The 26,754-nt window shown below is 53.3% G+C and overlaps 1 protein-coding gene across 1 annotated transcript in view; it reads right to left on the reverse strand.

The window, feature by feature from the left end:
• Positions 1 to 1,676: 1,676 nt before the first annotated feature.
• The window catches only part of SLC19A1 (solute carrier family 19 member 1), a 36,050-nt gene continuing 10,972 nt past the window's right edge, over positions 1,677 to 26,754 (reverse strand). Inside the window, 6 exon segments of the mRNA XM_034786170.1 lie at positions 1,677 to 2,393; positions 4,018 to 4,159; positions 5,178 to 5,370; positions 7,882 to 8,162; positions 8,164 to 8,627; positions 23,120 to 23,446. Coding sequence (XP_034642061.1) covers positions 2,205 to 2,393; positions 4,018 to 4,159; positions 5,178 to 5,370; positions 7,882 to 8,162; positions 8,164 to 8,627; positions 23,120 to 23,296 — 1,446 coding nt within the window. The 5' untranslated portion in view covers positions 23,297 to 23,446 and the 3' untranslated portion in view covers positions 1,677 to 2,204.

The following is a 26,754-nucleotide window of genomic DNA, read 5'->3' on the forward strand; positions in this document are numbered from 1 at the left end:
TCTGACCCAGAAGTGAATTGACTGATTGTACATTCCCGTGTCTCTCTTCTGAATGCCTGTGGCACACTGGTGAGTAAGGGCAGTGTAATGTCTGTAGTAACCCTGGCCGAGGCCCTGGCTACTCATTGTTCGTATGTTTCAAAGTCAGACCAAACACAGGGTGAAAGGGGTTTTTCTCCCAGGCAGGCGGGAAGGCAGCCACCTACCTGGGTCCAGTGTAAATGGAGCATTAGGGACTGGAAGTGTTACATACAAATCAACAGGAACCTGGCAGCCTCTTGGCACAGGGTCACTGACCTTTGGGCGCCATCCGCAGCCTGCCGTGTTGGGCCCAAGCATTTTGCCCTCTGTGCAGGTCCTGGCTGGGAGCCTGGCCAGCCAGGCTGGACCAGCCTCTTGCAAAGTCTCATTGGTCAATCAGGTTTCAGGCGGCGCAGCGTCGTTTTACTTTTGTTTGCGTGTAACCCCCGTCTAGCTTTATTCGACACGTGGTAGCACTTAGCCCTGGGACAGTTTGTTACTAAACGTGGTTGACATTCAGGATGAGCCAAGGGGGTGCACTAATGGAAGGGTGGGCACAGCCGCCCCTCTGAAGCTAGCAGGCTGTGGATTGGCTCTTTAAAGCAACAAAAAACCCTTACTACCGTGTGAGCGTGTGCAGTTAGGGGGCTGGGAGATGTTGCTGGGGAATTCGGGAGTTGGGGGGTTCACAGTTTAAGGCACGGTTTAGATTGGCAGAGCCCTGCGGCGTTTGCTGGCATGGCCGGGAGCTGGAACGCAGCTTAGCAGGATTAAAACGCTCCCTGGCTGAGGCTGGTGGGGAGGGGAAGGGTAACGCTATCACGCACAAGGCGGGGCGCCCCAGCAGATTGTCACAGCGGGGTATCTGCTCCTGGCCATGTGCACAGAGGGCAGCACATGGGTATGAGCAGCAGCACTGCCCATCAGGGCACAGGCTGCTGTGTGCCACTCTCCAGCACACAAGGGTTATGGCCCCAGTGGCCACCGCTGCACCACGGTGCAGGCTGCAGACCCAAGAGGAGCACAGCGGCTGAGGGCAGCAATGGGCCCCCCTTAGCTCCGTGCTGGGCTGGAAAGGGCTGCTAGATGCCTCCCCGCACTTACAGCCGCCTTCCCCCCGCCACAATCTGTTACAGTCAGCTGATGTGTGCCAGGCGGGAGGGCACAGCTCACCTGCCCCTCTCAGCCCAGCCCCCACCTTGGGCAAGGCGAGCCAACCACGGTCCCGCTTGGGTCGAACCTCCCTGGCCGTATGCAGTATGGGCCACAGTTATGCCACAAGGCCCCAGGTTAGTGCAAAGACTTTCCAGCCCCGTAGTACAGGGCAAGGCTGCTCTGCGGGCCATGCCGTAAAGCATTGGCTGGCCCTCCTGGTGCGGCCGTAGAATCAACGCCAGAGGGTCAGATGCTTTGTGCAGAGAGGCCCGGGGGAGCAGTGGCTGCACAGTTGCTGAAGCAGTGCATTGGCGGGGGGACGCATCGGGTGAAGTGCTCCAAGCCCCAGGGCCTGAAGTCAGGTGATTACACGGGACACTCAGCGTTCACTACGAAGAGCACACGTCTAGCCTGTGTGGAGCAAAGCTGGAGCACAGGACCCGTGAGGGCTGACACCAGAAGCGAAGAAAAGGGCTTGTCTTAGCAATATCTCGGGTGTAGTCCCGTCCTCACGTTCTGGGAGGAGCCTAAGGTGAGTTTGGTACGCTGGGCGCTGGGCACAGGTCACCCCGAATGAGTGTGCGCGCGTGCAAGTGTCTATTGGGAAAACCCGGCCCAGGAACCGCGTCAGTAATGGAGCCATGTCACTCAAAGCAGCAGCCCTGGGGCCAGGCCTGGCGCTGGAATGGGATCTCCGGGTTTGCACCATTCTGTCCTCAAAGGCCGTTCTTAACACTGGGGTTTGCACGGTGTAGTTTCTGCCGGCACTGAGGCTGTGATGGGAGCGGGCGGGAGCGGCAGCTCTGCCAGCAGTAGCAGTCTGGGGACCAAGGGTGCGCACAGCCCTGGGGATTGGTGGCCCCTACAAGCTAGCCTAGGACTGCAGCCTCACCCTGGCCTGCGCTCCTTGCTTTCTCAGGTGCACATTGACACTGTGAGGAAGGTGAGAGGACCGTGGCCAGCCATTCCCTGGAACTGTGATGGGCTGGGGTGGGCACACAGGCCACTCCCTCGGGCCTCCTCTCCACTCAGATGTGCACACTGCCCGGCTCCAAGCTCCTCTCCTTCCCTGATGCCTCCTCAGCAGGGCTTCCGAGCTCCTTGGCGAACGCCGGCTCCTGCGGCACCTTGCGCCGGCGGTGCGTCACGGCCACGCACACTGCTGCCCCGAGGTACACCACTGCCAGCAGTGTGAAGTAGGCGAAGTACACATAGAACTGAAGGGGAGAGAGAGCACATGACACCAGAGCCCAGGTTAAACCTACAGCCTGCCCCCCCTCAGTCAGCCAGCGCTGCCCTGCCTTGCTGGCTGGCACCAAGGGGTTAATGGCAGCTGGGGACAGGGCTGACCCCCCCTGCACTTTCTGTACCCAGCAGCAGGTAGCCACTTAGCTCCCTGATAACTGCTGTGTGATGGGGGGGGCACAGCTGCATTGGGGCTTGGAGGAGCGGAAGGGAGCTTGGGGCAATGGGGGGAGGCAGCGGGAGCCAGGGGCAATGGGGGAATGTGGAGGCCAGGGGAGGCAGCCGAGGCCGGGGTACCAATATACAATTTCACCCAGGGCACCATTTTCCCTAAGTCTGGCCCTGTCCCCACGCTGAAGGCTGGACCCAGGGGAGCAGGGAGTGGGCTGAGGGAAGTGAGGGATGCTTTCCTGGCAAGGATGAGAAGCTAGAGTGCAACCCCCATCTTTGACCGCCGAGGCTTTGGGGCCTGCTGGGAAGAGCAGAGTTGCACTCCAGCTGAAGGACACAAGAGGAGCCCAGGTGCGGCAGAAGATGCTGGCGTGTGATATGTGGGGGTGTCATGTCATGGGATTTTAAGGACTACGTACACGGCACTGATAACTAGACCGTTTGGGGAGTTATGTTTTGGAAAATGTGCACAAGGTTTTTGTAACAAACCAGCCCCAACCAAGGAGGGGTACTACCAAGGCAAGACAGCCTAGTGTAGAGTCCTTGTGTTACCTGAGAAGGAAACTGAGGCAGGCACACTAGTCATGCCATGGCCTGTCACAAGAGGGTGCTCCTGGTGGCTCTATGACAGGGACACTGTTAAATTGGCCCAAACAACCTTAACTTTGCCCCTGTCCAGCCACCAACCTCCCAACAGCCCCCTACTAGGCAGGCTGCTATATTTGCCCATCAGCCATTTCCCCAGTGAGTTGCTCCTAGGCACGTGTTCATTTCCCAGGGCTTGGGGAACTCGGCAGCCTTGGGGCTCGGCTCCCATTTGGGAAAGTGAGCAGCAGAGAGGCACAGACCTGGCTCCACGGGCAAAGTGTGAGCCGCTCCCCGTCCAAGCCAGCCAGGGCTGGTCCCGCTGCACACTGGGTTCGAGGCAGTTTCAAAGGCTTTGCTGGGGCTCTAGGGCTCAACCACTCCCCGAATGCCGCTGTGCGCACGTCAGCCCTGAATGCACACTTGGGGGTGGGGAGGCTGTTTGCAGCTGAGCTTGTAGCAGGCGCTTCCCTAACACTGGGGAAGGGGCAGGGAGGAAGCCGGGCTGACGTTGTCATGCGCTAACTTGGCCTGCAGCGCCATCTGGCAGGGGCCAGCTCTAGTGCAAAAGGGGTTTCAACATGATATGGGTCTAGGGCGGGCACAATAACCAGCCAGGGCAGAGCCAGATGGCAAACCAGGCCAGCAATACAGACCACTAGTCACACCCCTGCCCTGCCCGCCCAGGGGCTACTTTCATGGCTGTGCGCAGTTTCCCTTACCCTGCCCAACCACCAAGCAGCCCAGCCATAGGTTTCTCGGCCTGGGCCAATCCGACCCACTCGGCCTCCTGAGTGGCTCCCCACTGGCAGCCCAGGGGAAGCTGCGCAGGCCCCTTACCTGCGGATGCACGGAAAGGCCCAGGCCCCGCTTGTCTGATATGATCATGGTGATGATGGTCTTCAGGACGGTGGCAAAGAAGGTGTTCACGCCAAACACCAGAGCACAGAGCTCTTTGGAGAGGGAGGTGGCAATCTGGAAACTGCCGTCAAAGCGAGAAGAAAGCAGTCACTCAGCGTCTGCGTCTGTCTGACAGCAAACGTACAGCCAGCTCCTCGGCCAGTGCCACTATCGCCCTGCCCCTGCCTGAACCTGCACGCTGTCTTGCCGGCTGGCTGTTCTCCCAGCTGTCACGGCCGAGCTGTGGTTCATAGAGCAGGGGTAGGAGCTCCTGGCTAGGGCCTGTGCGATCCATTGGGATCTCTATGAGAGGCACAGGGTGGGAGTTACCAAATGCCTGGTTACAGGAGCCCTCAAGGGGCCCTGAGTCTGAGAGGATGCGCTCACTCAGCACCTCCCCAAATCCCACCCCCAGGCCCTGAGGAAATACGCCACACACAGTTCCTAGCATGGCCAGCACTGCGTCTGAATGTGCAGTGCCCGTGGCCCAGTGTCACCAGTGGGCTTCCCTCTGCCGCTTCAGCCTTCGGGGCGGCAGACCTGCCCACTCCACACCAGGGCAGTTTGGGCCCCTCTAAACCCTAGAGGCTGTGCTGAGGGAGTGCTGCAGGCCTGGGGCTCCTGCAGGCTCCAGTTCCAGTGTGCTTTGGGCTGAAGGGAGTGGTGCTGCTGTGCCCACACCCGTAAGGGGCTGGAGAAGGCAGGTGCCATGCAAGCACAGCAGTGACCTGCACCAGTCAAGGGCCAGGAGGTTGGGATGTACATCACTGGAAATGGTCCCACCTACAACTCACACAAACCCCATGCCACCCAGCCCCACTAGGCACTGCGCCAACGTAGAGAGCAAGGGCCAGCAGGCCTCTCTGGGTGTGGGCTGAGGTGCCCCACTGGAAAGCCCCGGCTGCATGGGCCCTGTCTCCTTGGTGGAGGGGGAGCCCAGCCCCCAGGCGCAGCTCAGGGCCAGTCGCCAATCCTTCACTGCAGCACATGTTCTCTTCCCTCCAATACCAGCTCACCCGCTGGGGGAGTGGCTGCCCCGGCGTCCAGCTGTGTCCGTGTTACTCGTGGGGGACCCAGCAGAGCGAGACACCCCAACTCACATGGCTATGGGGACCAGGAACTGGTAGGAGCCCCTGAACAGGATGTAGGCCCCGTAGCAGAGCCAGATGTTGCTGGTGGTGCTCATCAGCAAGAGCAGCCCCGCCTGGAATGCCGTCACGCCGCCAATCACCAGTTCCGACCACCGCGCCCAGCGGATCTTCACATAGCCCGCCGCGAAGGCAGTGATGGCACCTGGGGAGACAAGGCCTCAGTGACTAAAGGCTGCCCGCAGGGGAGGGCCCGTGCCTGCGGCAGGAGCCTGCCTGGCTGCACTTGGTGCAGTGGTGACAGGACGTAAGCCAGGGCCACACGGAGATGGCAGCATGCAAGGAACAGATGAGTGCAGCTGGGCCTCAGTAAGCTCACCACTCACAGCCCCGTCTGCCCCAGCGAATGAGCACCAGTCGCAGGGCATTCACAGTCACTCTGCCGTGGCACTGCCCTCCCAGCAAGCTCTGCCTTTCCTGTGGGACACACTCCCTTGGCAGGCACCAGCACTGCTGTGAGTGTGGCGCTGCGGGGAGTCTGGGGACTGTGCTGAGGCGCGTGGCCTGCCATGCAGCCATCTCCGCTCTCTGTTACCTCCCTTCAGCCAGCCTACGACCCCCTCAATGCAAAATGGCAGGAGTCACTTCTCTGCCAGCAACTCCTCCAGGCCTGACAAACTCACTGCACCCAACACACTGCTCTTCTAGGACTGATCCGAAAAGCACGTTGTGAGGGCTCCAACGAAAGTGCTGACACACTGCTTGCTAATGCCATTGTGAAATGCATGCACTGACACTAGTAAAGGAAGCGTGTATATGTGCTGAATCATGTATTAAAGTCTGTACCAAGGCCAAGTGGCCAACCCAGGCTTCTGCCAGACACAAGCATGGCTAGTCCCTGTCCCTGAAGGACAGCAACAATGCAAGCCCCACTGCCATGTGACATCAACAGGAAAAGCAGGCTGACATGAAAGCAAGGGGGAGCTCACCCAAGGACAAGCAATGGGGGAGAAGAGCTTTATGAGGGGCTGCACTTCAGAAGGGGCATCTCCAAGGGTTACTGGCCTGTCAGAGGGAGGGAAAAGGACCCCTGGCTCATCCGTCACTGAGGATACTAGCGGGACATGTGGGATCGTGCTGCGGGGTGGTTGCTCGGGGTGAGAAGTCGCTGTAGACAAGGAGTTTAGCCTGACAGAGTGAAGTTTAGACTCTAAGACGCGTGTTATCCCCTTTGTTTTACACATAACCTGGTGTTCTTATTACCGTTGCTCTTAAAGCTTAATCTTCGTAAATAAACTTGCGTGGGTTGTCACTGTGACTAGATCTGTGCTGGTTGTTCTGAAGGCCTGACCCTGAGCTGTGCCAGTCAAGCTGTGCGCACACTGTCTCTTCGGGGACAGCTCACCTGGTCATTTCTGAGCGTGGCAGTGACGGGCTGGATGCTGCAGGGAGCGCACTGAGGACTCAGGGCTTGCTGTGTGTCTGTCACTAGCCGCAACAGAGGGGGTGAGTGTGCAGAGACCCGGTAGTCAGTGCTTGTCTGTGGCCACGGGCTGGAGGTTTCAGGGAGCAGAGCTATACAGGCACAGACAAGACTGCTTCCTGCTCAGGGCAGGTGATGGTGAGGTCTCTCACAACCCGGGGCACCCCTCGGGAGCACCACACAGCCACCTCAGCCCCCTGCAGCGTCCAGATGGGTCCTATGGGGTGCATGGCCCAAGTATCATGCGGGTAACAGGTGTGAGCTATTGCAAGCCCAGGAGTTTTAACTCCGAGAGTCCCTGGGAGGACGGGCAGTGGCTAGGGACGCTCCCTGGCTAAGTGCTTTCCCAACCTGCTGCTGCGTGCACAGGCCCAGCTTTACCTCTGCACCCTCCAGAACCAACTGTGATACAGCCCCAGAGCTCTGGCTACAGCTGGAGCTGTGAGACTGACTCAGGGCATGCCCCCCTTCCCCGCTCACTCCGGGCTGCTAAGCCATGCATTCGTCGGCTGAGTGCAACAGGTCAGACAGCTTCTGTGCTGCAAAATCCAACAGTGAGTTCAGTGCTCATGAAAATGGAGGCTAAGCTCTCCAGTCTGGGGACAGGCCCAGTGCAGCCTGATGCTCTGCGTGCTCCTGCACCCAGCCCGTGGCTACATGGGAAAGCTGCACCCATGGAACAACAGGGGAGACGGCAAACCCCTTGGGTGGACACTGATTTGGGGTTAAATTTGGGGTCTAGTTTATGTCAATGAACTTAAACCCAAATTGGAGCACCCACACGGGTTGGCATCTCATTCGCTAAGCCATTTGACACTCCCAGTGCAGTTAAACTAGTGCAGCTTTGCCCAGCTGGGACTCCTGGACCCTGCCCGCTCCCATTCCAGCAGGGGCCTGCCTTGTGCAGAAACGCGCCATGCTGGGCCACGCATTGCAAGGGCGGCAGACTGTGAACCGCGACTCGCATCCAGCTGGGAGCTAATCCCCTGTGCGGAGCAGCTTTTGTTTCAGAAAAGCCCAGCGAGGTCACATGCGGCGCATTCCTGGGGAATTAGTGCCTGGCTCAGGACATGCCAAGTGTGGGGCTCATGCCTCGTAATCCCCTTGGCCTCCAGAGCCCTTTCCTCTCTCTTCCTGCTGGGTAGCGCTACACAAGCCCATGGAGACCCCTTTGGACACCACGCAGCGCAGGGGAGCGAGGGGGGACCCCCAGAGGCAGACAGGGCCGTGTACCGAGCAGCGTTGAGGCGGCGTCCACCCCGCCGTTGTAGACCTTGCGGTTGTCCGTGGTAGGGTAAATCTCATTCCACAGGAGCTGCACGTAATAGAGCATGAGATAGTAGCCAGCAGAGTTGAAGATCCACCAGAGGGACCAGAGCCGCAGCTGGGGCAGCTTGGCGATAGTGCCGAGCTCCCTCAGCATACGGAAGAGGGCCGAGCTGCGCCAGTGGGAGGGCGCGGGGGGCACGGGCTTGTCCCCGACTGGGTGCATCCTGTCCAGCTCAGAGGGGGGGGGCGCCACCACTCTGGTTGAAGAAGAGGCTTCGCTTGGGCTGCTCCAGGAAGAGCGTCAGGAGGAGCCCAAAGAGCATGAACCCCAGCGAGACATAGTTGAGCGTCATGAAGGGCACCCCGCCCACGGTGACGCAGAGCTGCCCCAGCACCGAGCTGGTGAAGACGCCCATCAGCACGGCAGAGCGGGAGTAGCCGGCCATGCGCTGGTAGTGCGAGGGGGTGACCAGGGAGAAGATGTAGGAGGAGTAGGCCACGCGGGCCGCCATGGTGATGCCGTAGAAGAACTCCATGAACTGCATGGCCAGGATACTGGTGCCGAAGATCAACAGGAGCCAAATGGAGATGTGGCTCAGGCTTTGCAGCACCAGCACCGGCTTGTAGCGCAGATAATCCGTCAGCAGGAAGATGGGCACCAGCACGGCCATGTAGGAGTAGGACAGGACGGGAGTGATCTCGTTGGTCACCTGCAAGACACAGCAAACCAGTGGGAGCAGGAAACAGGCAAGCTCGGCGCCTGCATGCCACCATCACTCCCCTCCAGGCCCGGGGTGGGGGCACAGACACATTCTATTACTGGGGGTGGGGGTGGCGGGCCAGAGGAAAAGTTTGGGCCTCACTGCTCTAGTGACAGGACTGCACAAGCTGAGCCTTGGAAGCCAGTCTGCTCTGGGGCCCTGATGGCCGGGCACTTCAGCAAACCCCAAATTCCTCAGCACCCAGCCAGGGCTCCCAGCCGAGTAGCCAAGAGCTCGGCCAGGCGAGGTTCTGAGTGCAGGGGAATCTGGATGCACAGGGGCTTGTTGGGGGGTCTGGGTGCAATGGTAATGGGACTCTGCAGGGGGGTCCAGGTGAAGGTGGTTGGGACTCAGCAGGGGGAGAGTCTGGGGGGGGGGGATAGAGTGCGGCAGAGGATCTGGGTGTTGGGAGCTTAATGGGGGTGTCCAGATGCTGGGGAAGTGGGGTTCAGTGGGGTGGGGATCCAGGTGCAGGAGGAGTAGGGCTCATCGCGGGCGGGGAGGGGTGAGGCTCAGCAGGAGGGTCTGGGGATGAGGGGGTTTGGATGCACAGGGGTTGGGCAGATGGGGGAGCAGCTCCCTGTACAGGGATCCCTCCCCCTGCAGCTGAGAAGCAATGGCTGCAGGAAGCGGAGGGTGGGAGGGGAGTTTGCAGAGCTTCCTGGTCCTGCAGCCAGCGAGAAATCTGGGGGTGAGTCTGACCTGGCCCCGGATGCTGTGCAAGAGAAAAGGAAGTCCCGTCCTCCCCAGCCCAGCCAGGACAAGCGGCTGAGCCCATCTCAGGGGAGGAGCCACCAGCCGAATCTTCCCCCGTCCCGCCTCCTCCCCACAGTGATTTACCTCTCTGCCGGCTTCCCTGGGCACCCAAAACATACTGCTGGGGAGGGTCACATGACCGCTCTTGTGGCTTCCCTTTGCTTCCCCGCTAGAAAGTCGGCAGGGGACATAAATTCTGTGCATGCACAGTGGCGCAGAATTCCCCCAGGAGTATAGATTGCATGAATGCTCCCACAGCCACTCATGGATCACACAGAGAAAGGCACCAACCAAACTGCCCCAGCTCCCAGCCTTGTACCTCAGGAATATAACATCTTGCACCGCTCAAGACGAGCAGTGCAAGTTTATTAATTGGTTCACCACTTCATCAATGGAGAGTGGCTAGACACCAGCCTTTGTAAACCTGAACAGATTTACCAACCACTTCAGGCAAACTCACTGCTAAAGATAAACAGTAAAACAAGTTTATTGACTATAAAAGAGAGATTTTAAGTGATAGGAAAAAAGTCAGAGTGCTTACCAAAAAAAAAAAAGAACATACAAGCACGCCGTCTAAACTCTCAACCCTGTTAGACTGGGCAATAACTAGATTAAGCCGTTTTCTCACCCTGCTGGATATTGCAGTTCATAGTACATAGGTATCACCCCTGAAACCTGGGCCAGTCTCCTCTGTTGGAGTCTTCAGTGTTCTCAGTATCCTTGTTGCTAGTTGCAATGTAGGTGGGGGAAGGAGAAAGGCCAAGCATGGGGCCCCCGGCTCTGTTTTATACCCTTAGGGCTTGACTACACTTGGCCGCGGCAGCGCTGTGAAGCACGGTGTAGTCGTGCCACTAGCGCGTATGTACTCCACCTCTCTGAGTGCAAGTTGCAGCGCTGTGCAGCGCCAGGGTAGCCAAAGCCTCAGTCCATGTGCTTGGAGAACACAAGTCCGGGCATGTCTGGGGGGCATTGCTGAGTCCGCAGGCAAGGTTGAGCAATTCCCCTAGTATGGCGTTATGCAGGTGAGTCATTGATTTGTAGCTCCCTTACTGGACAATGGCTGTTGATGGTTGTCCGACACCTGCCCGGACATTAGTTACTTTTCTTGCTGTTGTCTCTGGGGAGATAATATCTGGTCGATTCCCCAACTTACAGCCTGTTTTACTGACGACACAATCTCACAACTTCATATGCAGTAATGATATACATATTTAGATAGAACAGTGACTTTCAGCAGCTCATAACCTTTCCCCTGAAGTCTTACAAGGCATGCTTTATATACAAGATCACAATTATACATAAATAGAAACATGGGGGTTACAGGGCACTCCCCCGAGCGATAGTGTCTCACAGGAGCCTGTTGTCCCATAACCAGCTGATACTGCGCGTTGTCATAGAAGCATCTCCACTCCCTACACCAGGGCACATCCAAAGGGGGGATGATTCAGGGCCCTGCTCCCTGCCAAACACTCCCCTGTTCAGGCGGCGAGTGGGCGGGACGGCCTGTGATCAGCCTGGATCTGCTGCAGCCACCCCCCCCCCCCGCCACAGGCAGACATATTCACAAGCCTCTTTCAGTCAATAAAAGTACCTGATGCAGTGGGAGCTGGGGAAGGGCTTAGACTGCCCTTCTCGATGACCTTGCACCCAGTAACACCCCTCTACTGAATGCGGTGGGGTCCCTTTCAAATGGAGATGACCGGCCAGCACCGAGCAGCGCGTGGGGGAGCAGCAGGGTTATTCCAGCACAGCCTGTCTGTGAAAGCCAGGGGCAAACACTGGCTCTCAGAGGTTCTGCTGGAGCCAGTGGGAAAATGGGTGATGCATGCAAAACCGTGTCCTTTTGTATGGGGAGATCTTGACGGACTAGCACTACCCATAATTGGAATATTGATTAGCATCCTTATTGCTAAAAGCAGCGAAATCAGTAGATTTTAGCAGGCCTCTGCAACAGCCTTAGCACAGCTGAGCAAACGGGGGGGGGGGGGGGGGGGGTAGGAGGGAGGGGAGCCACTGTCCTTCCTGGTAAGAGCTCTGGTGAAATTGCTGAGGTATGTGTTTTAGAAAAACAGGAAGATTATCTACATCTGCTCTTTGAGATGTTTGTCAGGGCCCTCAAGACATGCGGACTCTGCAGAAACACATCTAACTAATGGTTTGAGGAAACCTCATTTAAACTTTGAAACTGTTTAACAAGTTTTTTTATTGACCTGTTGTTACACTAAGCCAAACAAACAAGGAGAGACAGGATGGGGTTGGTGGACTCTGCGGGAGCACTTCGTGGGCACATGATAGGATCCCCAACGGCAGGCAAAAGACTGGCCAATCGACCGGCTGTCCTTACACCACTCGAAGCCAGCTCCAGACTTCGGTAATTACTGATTTTGGGGGTGTTTTACTAATCTGTTGCAGACGTGTGGAAGTGCTTGCGCCTAAATAGAGTGAAAGCGCTCTTGTACTGTGCCGTTGTGCCAGCCATCGATCGGTCGGACGGCCATGTCTCCAGTGAGTTATTGCCTGCGCCGCCTCGCTAAGAATAACAGTTACCCAGAACTTTGGGTTCTTAGAATCACGGTAACAGTTTGGGCCCTACATATGCAGATCCAGCATGCCACTCACAGCAGCTTCATTATTGAGGCCAAGCCTCTTAATAAAATCCTGGGTCCCTTATCTCAGTGAATTCAACAGCCTACTTTGTGCTGGGCCCGGAGCTCGGCTAAGCCCCAGGCTGACGCTTTTGCCTGGAACTCAGCATTCCTTTGCATGAAAATCATCAGCATGGGGTCCCAGCCTGGCCTCCCCCGCACAGGCATGCTAGCACGGAGCCTAAGTCCTCTCCCATGCAAAGCCCATGTTCCTGCCGGTGGTGCAGAGAGCTCCACAGCACAGGAATGCCTTGCACCCCCCATTGCTTCCAAGCGCCTCTGCAGGGTCAGAGACTGCCTCAGGGCAAGGACCACCATGCCAGAGCCCGGTGTGTACAAGCACTGCAGACAGTGAACACACAGCACTGTCCGTGGGGGAGGCCTGGACTGGGAGGGACTGGTGAGATAGAGGGGGAAGGACTCACAGCCATGGGAGAAGAGAGCAATCTTGAGGCAGAACCACCATACCCTTCCACCAGGCCACCCTACTGAAGGAGTGACTGCCGGGCCTGCGCGTGTCAGAGCCCGCTTCTGCTGCTGGCACTGGTGTGTGTGCACGTGTGCAGGGAGCTCACTGTGGGCTGACAGCCCAGGACACAGTGCTGCGCCGACGGGGCTAAACTCTGCGACTGAGGCTTGCCCAGGGGAACGTGAAGAGTCACCATTGGTATTTTAAGCAGTGTAAAGTCTCCCCCTCTCCCAGAGGCCAGGAGAGAGCTGGATGGCCTGCTCCCAGCTTTCCCCAACACTGGAGAGAGGGGGTGACAGGTGGGAGAGGGAGAGCGAGGCAGCCTGCAGAGGCAGTCCAGGGAGGCAGAAGCACCTTAGTGCAGAGGGGAAGCGCAGGCCAGGTGCACAGCAGCTGCTATTCTGCTCTCAGGGCTGAGGCTTCCTGGCCCATGTGAAGATCTCCATTAGCTGCAAACAAACTCTGCACACGCACACGCACACACACGCGTGCACTCTTCCCTCATCTTTGTAGCGGTGGCAGCAGATTCTAGGGGAAGGCCACGTGGCTCATTGGTTGGGGTTTGCATTCGGACGCAGTGGCCTCTCTGCCTGATCTCCCTGCACAACTCCACGAGGGGTGCATCGGCTTCTGGGTAATCACCAGCAAAGAGGAGGAGCGCAGCAGAGCCAGGACCCAGGGCAGCGGTGGGCGGGCAGGCAAGCTTCAACTCCAGAGCTTAGAGAGAAAGGCAAAAGGTTCCCCTAACTCGCCAGCTCTGCCAGTGCCCATCTTAGCACAAGACCCTCATAGCTTCCTGCCCGGGCCCAAACCCCGCAGTAACACAGAGGTGTGCCCTGGGAGCGACCTTTGGAAAATCTGCCCTCTATCTCTCTGCATCTCAGTGCTCTCCTATAGAACAGAGCCCACCCCTCCCTGCATGCATGTACAGCTCCTAGCACAACGTGGCCTGCTCTCCCTCAGGCCCCAGGCACTGCTCTAGCACAATAAACAATAGAAGGGGCTCTGGCTAGTGTGCTCATCCAGCCATTCCTAAGCTGCCTGCCTAGGCCAGTAACTGGCATGGGGAAGCCTGGCCCGGAGGAAGGCAGAGAACAGGAGAAGTGCGTGTGACTTTACCAGGAGACAGTGAAGACCCCAGCCATGGGTGCCCTCCAGCCAAGCTGCTCCAGCTCCAAGCTGTCTCACCTGACATTAGCCCCCTCCCTTCCTCCCCTGCACAGAAGCAGGAGGCTCCCGGGAGCAGCTCCAAGGCACAGAGCAGCAACAGCACATGGCAGGGGGAAGAGGGACAGCTGAACTGCCTGGCAATTGATAGCCTGCTGGGCGGCTGCCGCACAGGGAACTTAGGGGAGGGGGGAGCTGATAGGGGGAGCTGATGGGGGGCTGCCGGTCCACCCTGGTTCCAAGCCCCCACCAGCTAGCTGCAACGGGCTGCTCTTCCGGCAAGCAGTGGACAAAGCAGGCAACTGCCAAATGACGTTAGACGGGAGCATTGCACAACTTTAAACGACCATGTTCCCTAATTGATCAGCACTTTGGACACCTCACAGGGATGCCAGCAGCCACCGTCCCAGCAAGTCAGTGCAGGCACGAGAGGACACAGCGTGGAGAGTGTTGCTGGACAGTGTTACCAACGAGAGTGCCCAGAGGTCATCTCCCCTCCCGACTATCACCAGCAGGAAGGTGCAGGCAGCAAGGTAAGGGAGACTCCCTGTCCTCAGAAAGACTGGACGCCCCTGCCCTGCTTCCCCACACTTCTGAATCTCCCCAGCCGGCCAGGATTGCTGACCCCGTGGCCTGATAACCGTGCAGAGTTCCCAGGTGAGCTGTTCCCTGCCCAGGACGGGGAGTGAGCCAGAGAGAGCAGCAATCCCGTGCTCAGCCCACGAGGCCAACAGCCCCCTCGCCTCCCATCCCTAGTCCTGCCCCTCGTGCTGCCGCGAGTGGATCCTGCAACGCACTTTGGGCTGTGGCTCAGACGGAAGACGCTCTCCAAACTAAAAGTGTATCCAGAGATTTTCAGGCAGCCGAGACCAGTAGATCATCTCGGCTGGACTCATGTAGTCCCCGGCATGACACCTACCACCCCCCCGTACTGTTGGTGTAATCCCTGAGAGCTAGGGCAAACGCACTGACTGGCAGGGCCGCGTTCGCCAGTGCATCAATCAGACAGGAGGGCTCTGCTGGTACCCTCTGGCGAGGCTCTGCACATGCATTGGGCACAGAAAGGTTAACTAAAATGGGCACATTTTAAAAGCCCTTTGTAAACATGTTTCTTTCTGTATAAGCTCCTTGTTTTTCCTCCTTCCTCAGCACATATCCAAACTGCTCACACAGGAAGCCACAGCTGATGGCTCTGAAATTTGACCTCTTGGGAAGCGAGGCAGAAGGGAGGTCCTGCTGCGTGAGAAGAGTACGGAGCTAGTCCATGTGGTGTTCTGCACCAGCCCTCAGCACACTCTAACCCTCATGGCAGACCACATTTGGCCAGGTGCACTCCAGCCAAGGCTTTCCAGAGAAGCACAAACTGCTTGTTATGGCCATTAACTGGGTTAAAGCCTAAGCCACCAGGAAAGCAGGGCCAGGTTCGTTTATGGGGTGATAATTATACAATCCAGATGATCACATGGGTCTGTTGGTGCTGCAAACCAAATAGAACATTTCAAATCTGGCCTTTGTCCAAAGGAAGATATTTTTGCAAAATCGTTTTTTTTTAATTGTTTTTCCAAAAATTTGTCAAGCTTCAACCCCACAATGTTGCCAGCTTGGACACCCTAAGGGTGGTGGGGGTTGTTTAAATTTCCATGATTGGGGGGTTGTATTGACAATCTGGATTTTCCAGTTTAATTAGATGGTGTGTGTGGCGGGGGGGAGAGAGTTGTTCAATATTGAAAATCTCCACTTTTCCAAAATTCCAATTTCACAAACATTTCCTCCAAAAGCACGATGTTTCCAGCGCAGGAATGAGTCCGTCGGCACATTCCCAAGCCCAGCACAATGCGAAACACTGCTGGATTTGGGCAAATCCTTTTCTGTGTTTTTCAATTGGCTGCAGTATCTCTGCCAGGGTGTTCTGTGCAACCCCCCACCCTGGAACCCTCCAGTGCAAAGCCAGGCCCCTGAGAGGGAAGGAACAGACTGCAGAGAGGCCTTTTGGCCTCTAAGTGCCTCTTTTACTCAGCTGTTTAGCCATGGTGGCATTTTTCTGATCCTCTTACTGTTTTTTGTTTGTTTGCGGTATACATTTAGTGTGAGCCTCTAGTATGTTGTTTTTAAACAGTCTCCGTGCGCTTTGCTGGCATTTCACCCTGGCGTGTTGCTTTTAATTTCCATTTAACGAGCCCCCTCACGTCTGTGCAGTTCCCCTTTCTGAGGTTAAATGCTCCTGCGGTGGGTTTCTTTGGCAGTTCCCCCTCCAGGGCTGTGCCATGTAATTGCAGCAGGGCTGTGATTCCTGAGAGTAACTACTCCAGCGTGGAGGCTGCGCGGTGAGAGCTCACACCGTGCACTGTCCTAAGCAGAGAACGTCTCCAAGGGCCGGCGCTGCGGTACCGCTCCTCGCCAACGCCGCCCGGCTCCGCTGCATGTGCCCAGTCAGGCAGCAGGGGTTTATTCTCTATTGTCACCAAAGGGGGATAAAAGGACTCTCCTTATCAGTGTGAGGGGAACGTTACCAGCATTCAGCCAGTATTCACAGAGGCGCTGGGCGTCATCTGGCCCCTCGGCAGCTCGGGGCCCAGGGCAGAAAGTAAACTCTCAGCCTGTGCTGATTCAATGTACTGCCCACCCGTTGCTCCCCTCCCCCACACGGCCTGTTCCCTTTCCCCTCCCTCACCTGCCCTCCCCCCCCCCCAGGGGGCCTGTTTGCAACAGCAGCAGGTGAGGGGACAGAGGAGCAGGAACAATATTGACCCACTTATGTCACGGAGTTGGATAACCTCAGATGAAAGGCCCATGGAAGCACATGACCCCATTACTCTCTGGGAGGGGCCGGCAGGGTAGGTCAATGGCAGCAGGGGGTGGGTACAGAGTCTCCTTCGCTCTAGCTCAGGGGACTGTGCGGTTAACATGATACTTCTTTTCCTTGGCGTTGTCTAGCCATTCATTTGAGACACTCCTCAGTGCAGCGGGGATCTATCCCCGCACCAATGAACTAAGCCAGGCCACGCTGCAGGGACGGCGTGAGGAGGGGTGGCCGGGCAACTTCCCCTCAGCAATCAGAAGAGATCGACCCACGGCCATCGAGATGCTCTTTTAAAGTCACTTTCCCAGTCAGGAAGCTGCAGAGGGGCCGGAGTGTGAGACAGAGCACCTGCCCCCACAGGCCAGCCCATGCCATGCCGGCAGCTCAGTGCAGGGCACATTCCCGGTCACCGAGCTCAACGCCCATCGGCTCACCTGGATGGCATGTCCCTCTGCCTAATATGGCAGCTCAGCCCCTTAGCATGGGGCTCTGGAGACCCTGCCCGCGAGAGGGGTCCCGCAGGGCAGAGAGCGGAACACACTAGTGCAGGGGCATCAGGAAGCAACCAGAGGGGAGCACGGAGATGAAATGTCCAGCCACCTCTGTGGTGGAAAGGGTCTCTGAGGCTCAGGGCAGGAGGCTACCAACCCTCAGGGACCCGCTCTGACTCCTGCTCTCACAGTCCCCCAGGGCCTAGCGCACAGGGGCACAACCTGCAGGGGGCTAACTGGTGACAGTCGCACTGCACAAGGCACCTGCAAGGTCAGAAGCACAGAGCACACAGCAATCTGGAGACCTGAACTGCCCTCCATGCCAACCACATCACTCCTCCAAAATCCCAACCCGGCCTGGCCTTTCCCCACTCCTCTCTGGGACACTCAGTGCTGGGCTAGAGCGCTGGCAGCCACCAACTGAGGAGATCATCTGCACACAGGGATGTCACTCACCGTCCTCCCTCACCCTCAGGAGGGGACACAGCACAGACCCACCGAACCCCATCGCCCCACGGAAGGGGGCTCAGGCCCAGCCAGGAGATGTTCCCACAGAAGACCAGCCTGGTAGCATAGAGTCAGGCTTTGCTCTTGGGAGCTGAAGTCAATCAGAATCTTAGAACTGTATGGCTGGAAGGGACCTCAACAGGTCATTTAGTCCGGCCCACTGCACTGCGGCAGGACCAAGTGAACCTAGACTATCCCTGACAGAGGTTTGTCCAACCTGTTCTTAAAATCCTCTAACGAGGAGGATTCCATAACCCCCCTTGGAAGCCTGTTCCAGAGCTTAACTACCTTTATAACTGGAAGTTTTTCTTAATATCTAACCTAAACCTCCCTTGTTGCAGATTATCCCCAAGACTTCTTGTCCTACCTTCAGGGGACATGGAGGCCAATTGATCCCCATACTCTGGATAACAACCCTTAGTATATTTGCATAATATTCTCAGGTCCCCTCTCAGACTTCTTTTCTCAAGACTAGAGATGCCCAGTTTTTTTTTTTTTTTTAACCTTTCCTCGTAGATCAGATTTTCTAAACCTTTTCCCATTTTTATTGTTCTCCTCCTCTGGACTTTTCAATTTATCCACATCTTTCCTAAAGTATGACACCCAGAATTTAATACGGCCAATTTCACAAAGCCGAAAACAATTATGAACCAAATCAGCTAGGAGGAGGAGTTTAATCAGAAAAATGTGAAGGATAATTGGGAATCATTTAAGAACACATTACTAGATGACCGATAAGTCTTAATCCTACAACTGAGGAAGTTGTGCTGGTTAGAAAAACTGCCTGGTTTAGAAGGGAAATGAAGGCAGTTGTAAACAATATTTTTTATATATATAAAACAAATGGAAAAAAGGGGAAGATGATAATAATGACAGTAAATCAGAAATTATGAATTGTAGAAAATTGATAAGGAAAGCCAAGGGACTGAAGGACAACTCTATGACTAACAGAGTTAAGGACAATAAGGAGAAGTTGGTCACTAGCTGGTTTGAACAAGAGTGGATTCTCAAATGGTGGATTCTCAAATGGTAAATTCTCTGTAACTTGAAGTTTTTAAGTCATGATTTGAGGACTTCAGTAACTCAGACAGAGATTATGGGACTATTACAGGAGTGGGTGTGTGAGATTCTCTGGCCTGAGATGTGCAGGAGGTCAGACTAGATGATCACAATGGTCCATTCTGGTCTTAAAAGTCTATGAGCCTACAAGTTTTTAAACACATATTAGGAACAAAAAGAATCCTGACTATGGTATTGGTCCATATGAGATGGAAATGGTAGAACTGTCAATAATAATGCAGAAAAGGCAGAGGTGTTCAATAAATATTTTCTGTTCTGTTTTCGGGGAAAAACCGATGATTGAGTCTCATAGTATAGTGAGAACGCTCTTTCCATTCCATTAGTATCTCTGGAGAATGTTAAACAGAAGCTTAAAGTTAGACACTTTTAAATCAGCAGGTCCAGATAACCTGCATCTGAGAGTTTTCAAAGAGCTGGCTAAGAAGCTCGCTGAACCATTAATGTTCATTTCTTGAAGCACAGAGGAAGTTACCAGAAAACTGGAAGAAAGCTAATGTTGTGCCCATTTTTAAAAAGGATCAATGGGATGACTGAGTAATTATAGGCTTGTCAGCCTGACATCGAGCCCGGGCAAGATAATGGAGCTGCTAATATGGGACTCAATTAATAATGAACTAAAGGAGGATAATGTAATTAATACAAGCCTACATGTGTTTATAGAAAATAGATCCTGTCAAACTAATGATGTCTTTTTTCAGAAGAGATTATAAATTTCATTGATAAAGGTAATAATGTTGATATAATATACTTAGATTTCTGTAAAGTGTTTTACTTGGAACCACGTGACACTTTGATTAAAAATATAGATCAATATAAAATGAACATGGCACACATGGAATGGATGAAAAACTGGCTAACTGATAAGTCTCAAAATGTAACCATAGAAGGGGAATCGTCATTGACCAGGTCTGTGTCCTATGAGATCCTGCAGAGATCAGTTCTTGGCCCTACACTATGTAACATCTTTACCAATGACTAGAACAAAAACATAAAATCATCACTGATAAAGTTTATGGAGGAGTGGTAACTAAAGAAGAGGACACCGATTGAGAGAGGTCTATATCGCTTGGTAAACTTGACGCAAGCAAACAAAAAGCATTTTAATTTGGCTAAATGTAAATGTACAAAACTAGGAACAAAGAATGTGGGCCATACTTACAGGATGGGGGACTCTATCCTGGGAAGCAGGGACTCAGAAAAAGATTTGGAGGTCATGGTGGATAATGAGTTGAACTTGATTTCCCAGTGGGCCAAAAGAGTTAATGTGATCCTGGGATGCATAAATAGAGGAATCTCCAGTAGGAGTAGAAAGGTTATTTTACCTCTGCATTTGGCACTAGTGCGACCGCTGCTGGAATCCTGCATCCGGTTCTGGTGCCCACAATTCAAAAAGGATGTTGATAAAGTGGAGAGGGGTCCGAGAAGAGCCACGAGAATGATGAAAGGATTACAAAATCTGCCTTATACATTCAAGGAGCACGATCTATTCACTTAACAAAAAGAAAATTAAGGGATGATTTGATCACAGTCTATAAACACCTATATGGGGGAACAAATATTTAATGGGTTCTTCAATCTAGCAAAGAAAGGTCTAACATGATCCAATGGTTGGAAGCTGAAGCTAGACCAATTCAGAGTGGAAATAAAGGTGTACATTTTTAGTGGTGACAGTAATTAACCATTAGAACAATTTACCAGAGGTCGTGGTGGATTCTCCATCAGTGACAATTTTTAAATCAAGATTGGATGTTTTTCTCAAAGATCTGCTCTAAGAAATGATTTTGGGGGGCAGGTCTCTGGCCTGTGCGGTACAGGACGTCAGACTGGATGATCAGAATGGTCCCTTCTGGCTTAGACTCCATGAATCTAAGAATTAAACACAGTTCTCCAGCTAAGACCTCACCAGTGCTAAGCAGAGCAGGACAATTGCCTCCGACGTCTTACATCCAACATTCCTGTTAAAACACCCTAGAATGATATTAGCCTAATTCACAACCACATCATGTTATTGACTCACATTCAGTTTGTGACGCACTAACACCCCCTGCCCGATCCTCTTCGGGAGAACTACCCCTAGTCTGTTCTTCCCCATTTCAGAGGTGTACATTTGATTTTTGCTTCCCAAGTGAAGTACTTTGCACTTGTCTTTGCTGAATTTCATCTTGTTGATTTCAGACCAATTCTCTACTTTGTCAACGTCATTTTGAATCCTAATCCTGTCTGCCAAACTGCTTGCAACCCTTCCCAGCTTGGTGTCAAGTGCACACTTCATACGCATACTCTCCACTGCATTATACAAGTCATGAATGAAAATATGGACTATTACTGTATGCGGGACTCTCCTCCAGGGGACCCCACTAAATATACCCTGCCAGTTTGCCAGTGAACCATTGAAAACTATCTTTCAGTACAGTCTTTCAGCCAGTTCCGCATTTGCCTTACAGTAATTTCATCTAGACCCGATTTCCCTAGTTTGTCTAGGAGACGGTCACATGGGAATGTATCCACAGTCTGACTGAAATCACAAAATGTCACGTCTATTGCTCCCCCCGCCCACTAGCCCTGTAACCCTATCAAAGAAGGAAACTGGATTGAGGAGTGAGGAAACCAAACCCCCCAAAGCGATCACGCTGCCACCAGGGATGACAGTTGGGCTAGCTGGAAACCATGTCGGCCCCTAGCCTGCTGTCCTGCTGCTCCCCCCACAGCCTAGGAGTGCCCAAATCCAGCACCGGGGTCTGGCACACAGACCATCCCCACTGGGTTGGAGGGGTGGTAGGGTGACCAGACAGCAAGTGTGAAAAATCGGGATGGGGGGTGCGGGGTAATAGGAGCCTATACAAGAAAAAGACCAAAAAATCAGGACTGTCCCTATAAAATCGGGACATCTGGTCACCCTAGGGGGTGAGGGAGCTGTGGGCCCAGCAGAACCAAAGTACACACCCTTCCCTGCTACTGACAGCAGCCTCCTCTGTACCCACAGCTCCCAGCTGTTTTCTCTGGGCTGGCCAGACTCAGATGAGAACGTGGGCAGCGGGGGGGAGCTGTGCCAGGCCATCACCAGCGCTTCCTGCACCACACGCCCATCGCTGTCTCCCCACCCACCCCTCTCTGTGCCCTCTCTGCCTGGCTCCCCCCTCACTCCTTTCCACCGAGCGCCCTGAGCACAAGCCCCAACGCCGATCCCTCTCAGTAGCACTGGGCCATGCTGAGGAGCCCTTTGGCTGATCACAGAGAGGATGTTACAGCCTCTCCCTCCCCTGACAAGCCATGTGTGAAACACACACCTCAGACTGCCCCCAGTCACGGCAGTATCCCGGCTGGCACTGCAGAACTAAAGCGACTCAGATGCCTCCCCTAGAAACCTGGCGCAGCGTGTCAGAGAGGCAGGGCTGTGTCTCGCGGCACTTCGCCATCTCTGACCATGCATTTCTCATTTTCATTGGCTGGGCTGGGCAGCTGCATCAGGAACTAACAGCTCTGGACTCAGGGATGGGGAGGGCAGCGGGACAGCATGGGGGGAGCAGGATCCATCAGGACATGGGGGTCTCAAACATCTCCCCTAAACGCAGAGGATTTTACAGGGAGCAGAGTCTTAGCTTGGGTTACCTTGGCCCAGCTCTCACATTTAAAAACCAGCTCAGTTTAACTCAGACCCCACATGTGGGTGGCCACGGGGCGAGCTCTATTTGTGGGCACAGGTACAGAGTGCACCTCCTGTGGCCTTTCCATGGCTCAGTGAGATACACCAAGCACCCAGAGGGAACGGCTCTTACAAAGGGGCTGAGAATGCCTCATGTGAAGAACGTGGCAGCGGTGTTGTCTCCAGACCCTAATGTAGCATATGTATGTGCAGACAGTGTCCCCTCACACCACTGGATAACACTGGTGCGGAGCCCCCTGTTTACTGACAGCCTCCCAGATGGACCCCTCGCCCCGAGGTGCCATCAGCCTTCAGAGCTCTTGAGCCAAGTGCAAATGGGCAGTAGCTTGCTATCCATGTAAGAGCAAACCCCATAACCCACCAGGGGGCTAGCACACAGAACTCCCAACACCCCTGCAGATGCGCTGGGGCACTCTTGCTGCTTGAGAAAAGCACTGTCTGGTTGTGTGACAAACACAAGGAATTGCGCATACTACGCAAACGGACGTAAGGGTCAGCCACTGGCCTAGCAGGTGGGAGAGGGCTCTGAATTGCTGGTACAGAGAGCACACCTGTCCCGGACGGATGTACCTCTCACTCCAGCCCGGTGCTGTCCCACCTCACAGACAGATTTGCATCATTAGCAGGTAGCTGTTCTCACCTCCCACCCATTGCTTCACCTCAGCACTTACTGCTCTCCCATCCGCCAGAGAGAATCACTTCAGTGACCCCTGTGGCAGTCCCACGGGAGCAGTGTTTACAGGAGCCTAATGCCCTTCAGGAGATGCTGAAAAGGAGTGCGTGTTGCAGACTGCTGCTCTCCAGAGCCAGGTGCATGACAGCTGCATGGTGCAGGAGGTGGAGAGACACACTGCAAACTCACCTCTACTGTGGTGAAGTTCTTGTCAGCTCCCAGCAAGTAGGGGGTGATGAAGCTCTCCCCAGGTCTGATCTGGGTCATGAAGCCATAAAAACAGAGGTAGAAGACGAGGAACTTCCAGCGCTGGTCCACTGCAGACTCCGGGGGGTGCTTTAGAGAACCATCATCCACGACAGACATGGCTCTGCCGTCGCCCCTCTCTGGTGCATCAGAGGGAAAGGACCTTTTCCCAGGTGGCTGTCAGTCAGGCCGAGCCACCTTCAGGCCAGTCTCTCTGTCTCCTTGCTGCAGAGAATCTCCCAAACATAGATCTCGGTGCTGCTGGAATTTCTGTGGATATAGCAGAGTTTGGCAACAAATCAAATTCCTCTGCAAAATAATTGCAAACAAACACCCTGAACTTTCTCTCTAGTATATGTTTTTTCTAGCTGCAAAGACGCAAAAACAAAAAAGCTGATACACTCTTCCTTTGAAGACGCGGGCAGCACAAATAGATGGGTATTCTCAGAGGATGTTTAAGAACTAAGTAAAATAAATTGCAAACCTCAGTAAGTCTGGTTTACAGGGGTTTGCTTGTTCCTTTGCCTCACTCTTTAGCTAATACCACCTGTTCCACCAAAAAGCCAGGCAGATTGTTTTGTTTCCCTCTGCTGGAAAGTTTTACTTCCCAAGGTGCTGAATTCCAGGGGAGGCAAAGGGGCTTCTGCCAGAGGAATGGGAATGTTGCAGTAACTCAGTCTCACCGAATTTAACAGGGAATCAAAGCCCCACTATAGAATGCTGTAGGATGGTTACTATTCTCTATTCAATCGTCTGTAGGTTAGTAGCACCGTTTCTATAATTTCCTACTAGTGACACTATAGAATCATAGACTATCAGGGTTGGAAGGGACCTCAGGAGGTATCTAGTCCAACCCCCCTGCTCAAAGCAGGGCCACTGTTAAGTATTATAGACCTGTTCTTTAAAAACGTACTTGTTTCCTCTTGAGGCCCGTTCAAAATACAGACTATTAAACTAGTGGCCTCGCACTCATCACAAGGAGATCGCTAATTCCACAGAGAGTAAAAAAGAATTCAACTGACTCAAGAGTAAGTGTTCCCAGTGAAGACAGCAGATACGGAGTTGTGCACATACAGTAACTATTGGGCAGGGACGTCGGAACAATTTTTATAGTGGGGGGGCTGAGCGCCACTGAACCACACGGTAAACCCAGGATATAATGGAAACCACTTCAAGTCAGGGGGTGCTGCAGAACCCCCAGCACCTCTAGTTCCAGCACCTGTGCTATTGGGATCCGACTGACTTTAGCGCAGGTTGTGAATCCAAGTTAAAAGTTCATGTGTGCATGCAGAGTGTAGCTGCCCATGTAACATATTGGCTGTAGGGACATTAGACAGATTTGCAAAGAGCTAGTTTCCCCTTTAATGATCTTCTCTCCACCTCACCCCCACCCCCATACGTACATACCAGGGATCGGCAACCTTTGGCATGCGGCCCGCCAGGATAAGCACCCAGGCGGGGCGGGCTGGGCCAGTTTGTTTACCTGCCGCGTCTGCAGGTTCGGCCGACTGTGGCTCCCACTGGCCGCAATTTGCCGTCCCAGGCCAATGGGGGCTGCGGGAAGCAGCGCGGGCCGAGGGATGTGATGGCCCCCACTTCACGCAGCCCCCATTGGCCTGGGACAGCGAACCACAGCCAGTGGGAGCCGCGATCAGCCGAACCTGCAGACGCGGCAAGTAAATGGGGCGGGCCACGTGCCAAAGGTTGCCAGTCCCTGGTATATACACACACACCCCACACAAAAATTGTGTTCAAAGAACATTATTAAGGTTGCAAAACTTAGGAAACGCCAGATTAAAGTTGCCTGTGAAAAAAAATGAATGATGGTTAGTGATTTTCCCCTTCACTTTTCCATTTTTCCTTTTGTCACTAATGTTCTCCAAATGCGAGGATGTTTTGAAGAGCTAGACTGTCAAAAAAAAATGAAAAAGGGAAAAAAATACCCCACAGACATAATTCATTTTATTGCATTTAGTGATAAAATGGGAGATAGGAACAACACAAAAACAAAAATCCAGAAAATGGGGGGGGGGGGGACGACCCTAAAAGCTTCTTGCAGAAATTTTGGTTTCAAATAAAGGTCACTTTTTGTTCAAAAAAAATTGTGATCAGCTCTTATGAGCAAATGGTATTTACAGCACCCAGCATGCATCTTACAACATCTGTAGGATGATCCACTTGGTGCCCCTACAGCATTCCTGCAGACTGACATCTCCTTACCAGCTGCTACTAGCAGGTCTGTAAGTGGCCACCACAAAATGCTTAGCATCCCAGAACACAACGCTGCAGAGTACACATGGCCCCCAGGACAGAACAGGAAAGGAGAAGACAGGGGAGGATCCCGTGGGATTCTAATTCACAAGAGAGCCATTTTCACACCATGTCACAAGTGAACGCCCACACAAAGTTCCATCGCTGAGCTTTTTACCTGGTCCCCTATTACAGCACTATAAGCCATTCAGCACCTCTAGTTTAAAAAATTGCAGATGCATGGGGGCCTGTGCAGTCTGTTGTGGTTTCCAAAATTCTTCTGTTTGCAAAGCTTTACAGCTCAAAATTCACATCTCTTCTTACAGGCAAACACCCTAATTATTCAGAACCAGATCCATCACTGAGCACTTTCTGAGAACTTGTCCCCCAACAACAGGCAATAGACATAGCTTTATAACTGTTTGCAGTGTTGTTGCAGCCATGTGGGTCCTAGGATATTAGAGAGACAAGGCGAGTGAGGTATCTTGTATTGCCCCCACTTCTGTCGCTGAAAGAGAAGCTTTTATGCTTACCTATGAAGAAGAAGTCTGTGTAAGCTTGAAAGCTTGTCTCTTTCACCAATAGAAATTGGTCTAACAAAAGATATTACTTCTCCCACCATAACTCAGGCTAGGAAAGATGATCGCCTGCTAATGTGAACACTTGGTTGGGATGCCCTCAAAGGGATGTGCTGGGAAGCTCAGATCATGAGAGAATTACAATCTGCAGTTCTCTTTAGTAAGTGCCTGTAAATTTCAAAAACATTTCCCATCTCAATTCAGGATGAAAAATCATACTCTTGAAAGTTTTTGCAAATCAAAAATCTAAAAAAACCAAACTGGTTCAGGTCAACTGGAATGATTCCTTTTTAATTGTGGCCACGTAACCAAAACAAAAAAATATTTTTTTTTTACCATAATTGGCTAGGCTTCAAAACAAAAAGTAATTTCAAACTAGAAAAATGGAATTTTTGTTTAAATTGCAATGTTTTGACAATTTTTGGATATTTTTTCAAGTTGGAAAATTGATTCAAACTAACCCTTTCTCACAAAATGTTTTGGTTTTGATGAACTGGCATTTTCTGAAAAAATCATTTTGTCAAAACAGTCCTGACCAGCTCTAGTACTAACTTTTTGGAATTGATGGATCTTTTTTTAATAAACAAGACAAAGGGGAATGAAAAAATAGTAAAATGGACACTAATGACTGGGAGAACTTTTGAGATCACCAGATTAGTAAGTACGCAAACAAACCCAGTTAAAACAATTAAACCGACTGCATGACAAGTATTCATTTATTTTGACATGTGTAGTTTAGCTATTCTTCAG

Source organism: Trachemys scripta, chromosome 11 (assembly GCF_013100865.1).
Source record: "Trachemys scripta elegans isolate TJP31775 chromosome 11, CAS_Tse_1.0, whole genome shotgun sequence".
Taxonomy (NCBI): Eukaryota; Metazoa; Chordata; order Testudines; family Emydidae; genus Trachemys; species Trachemys scripta.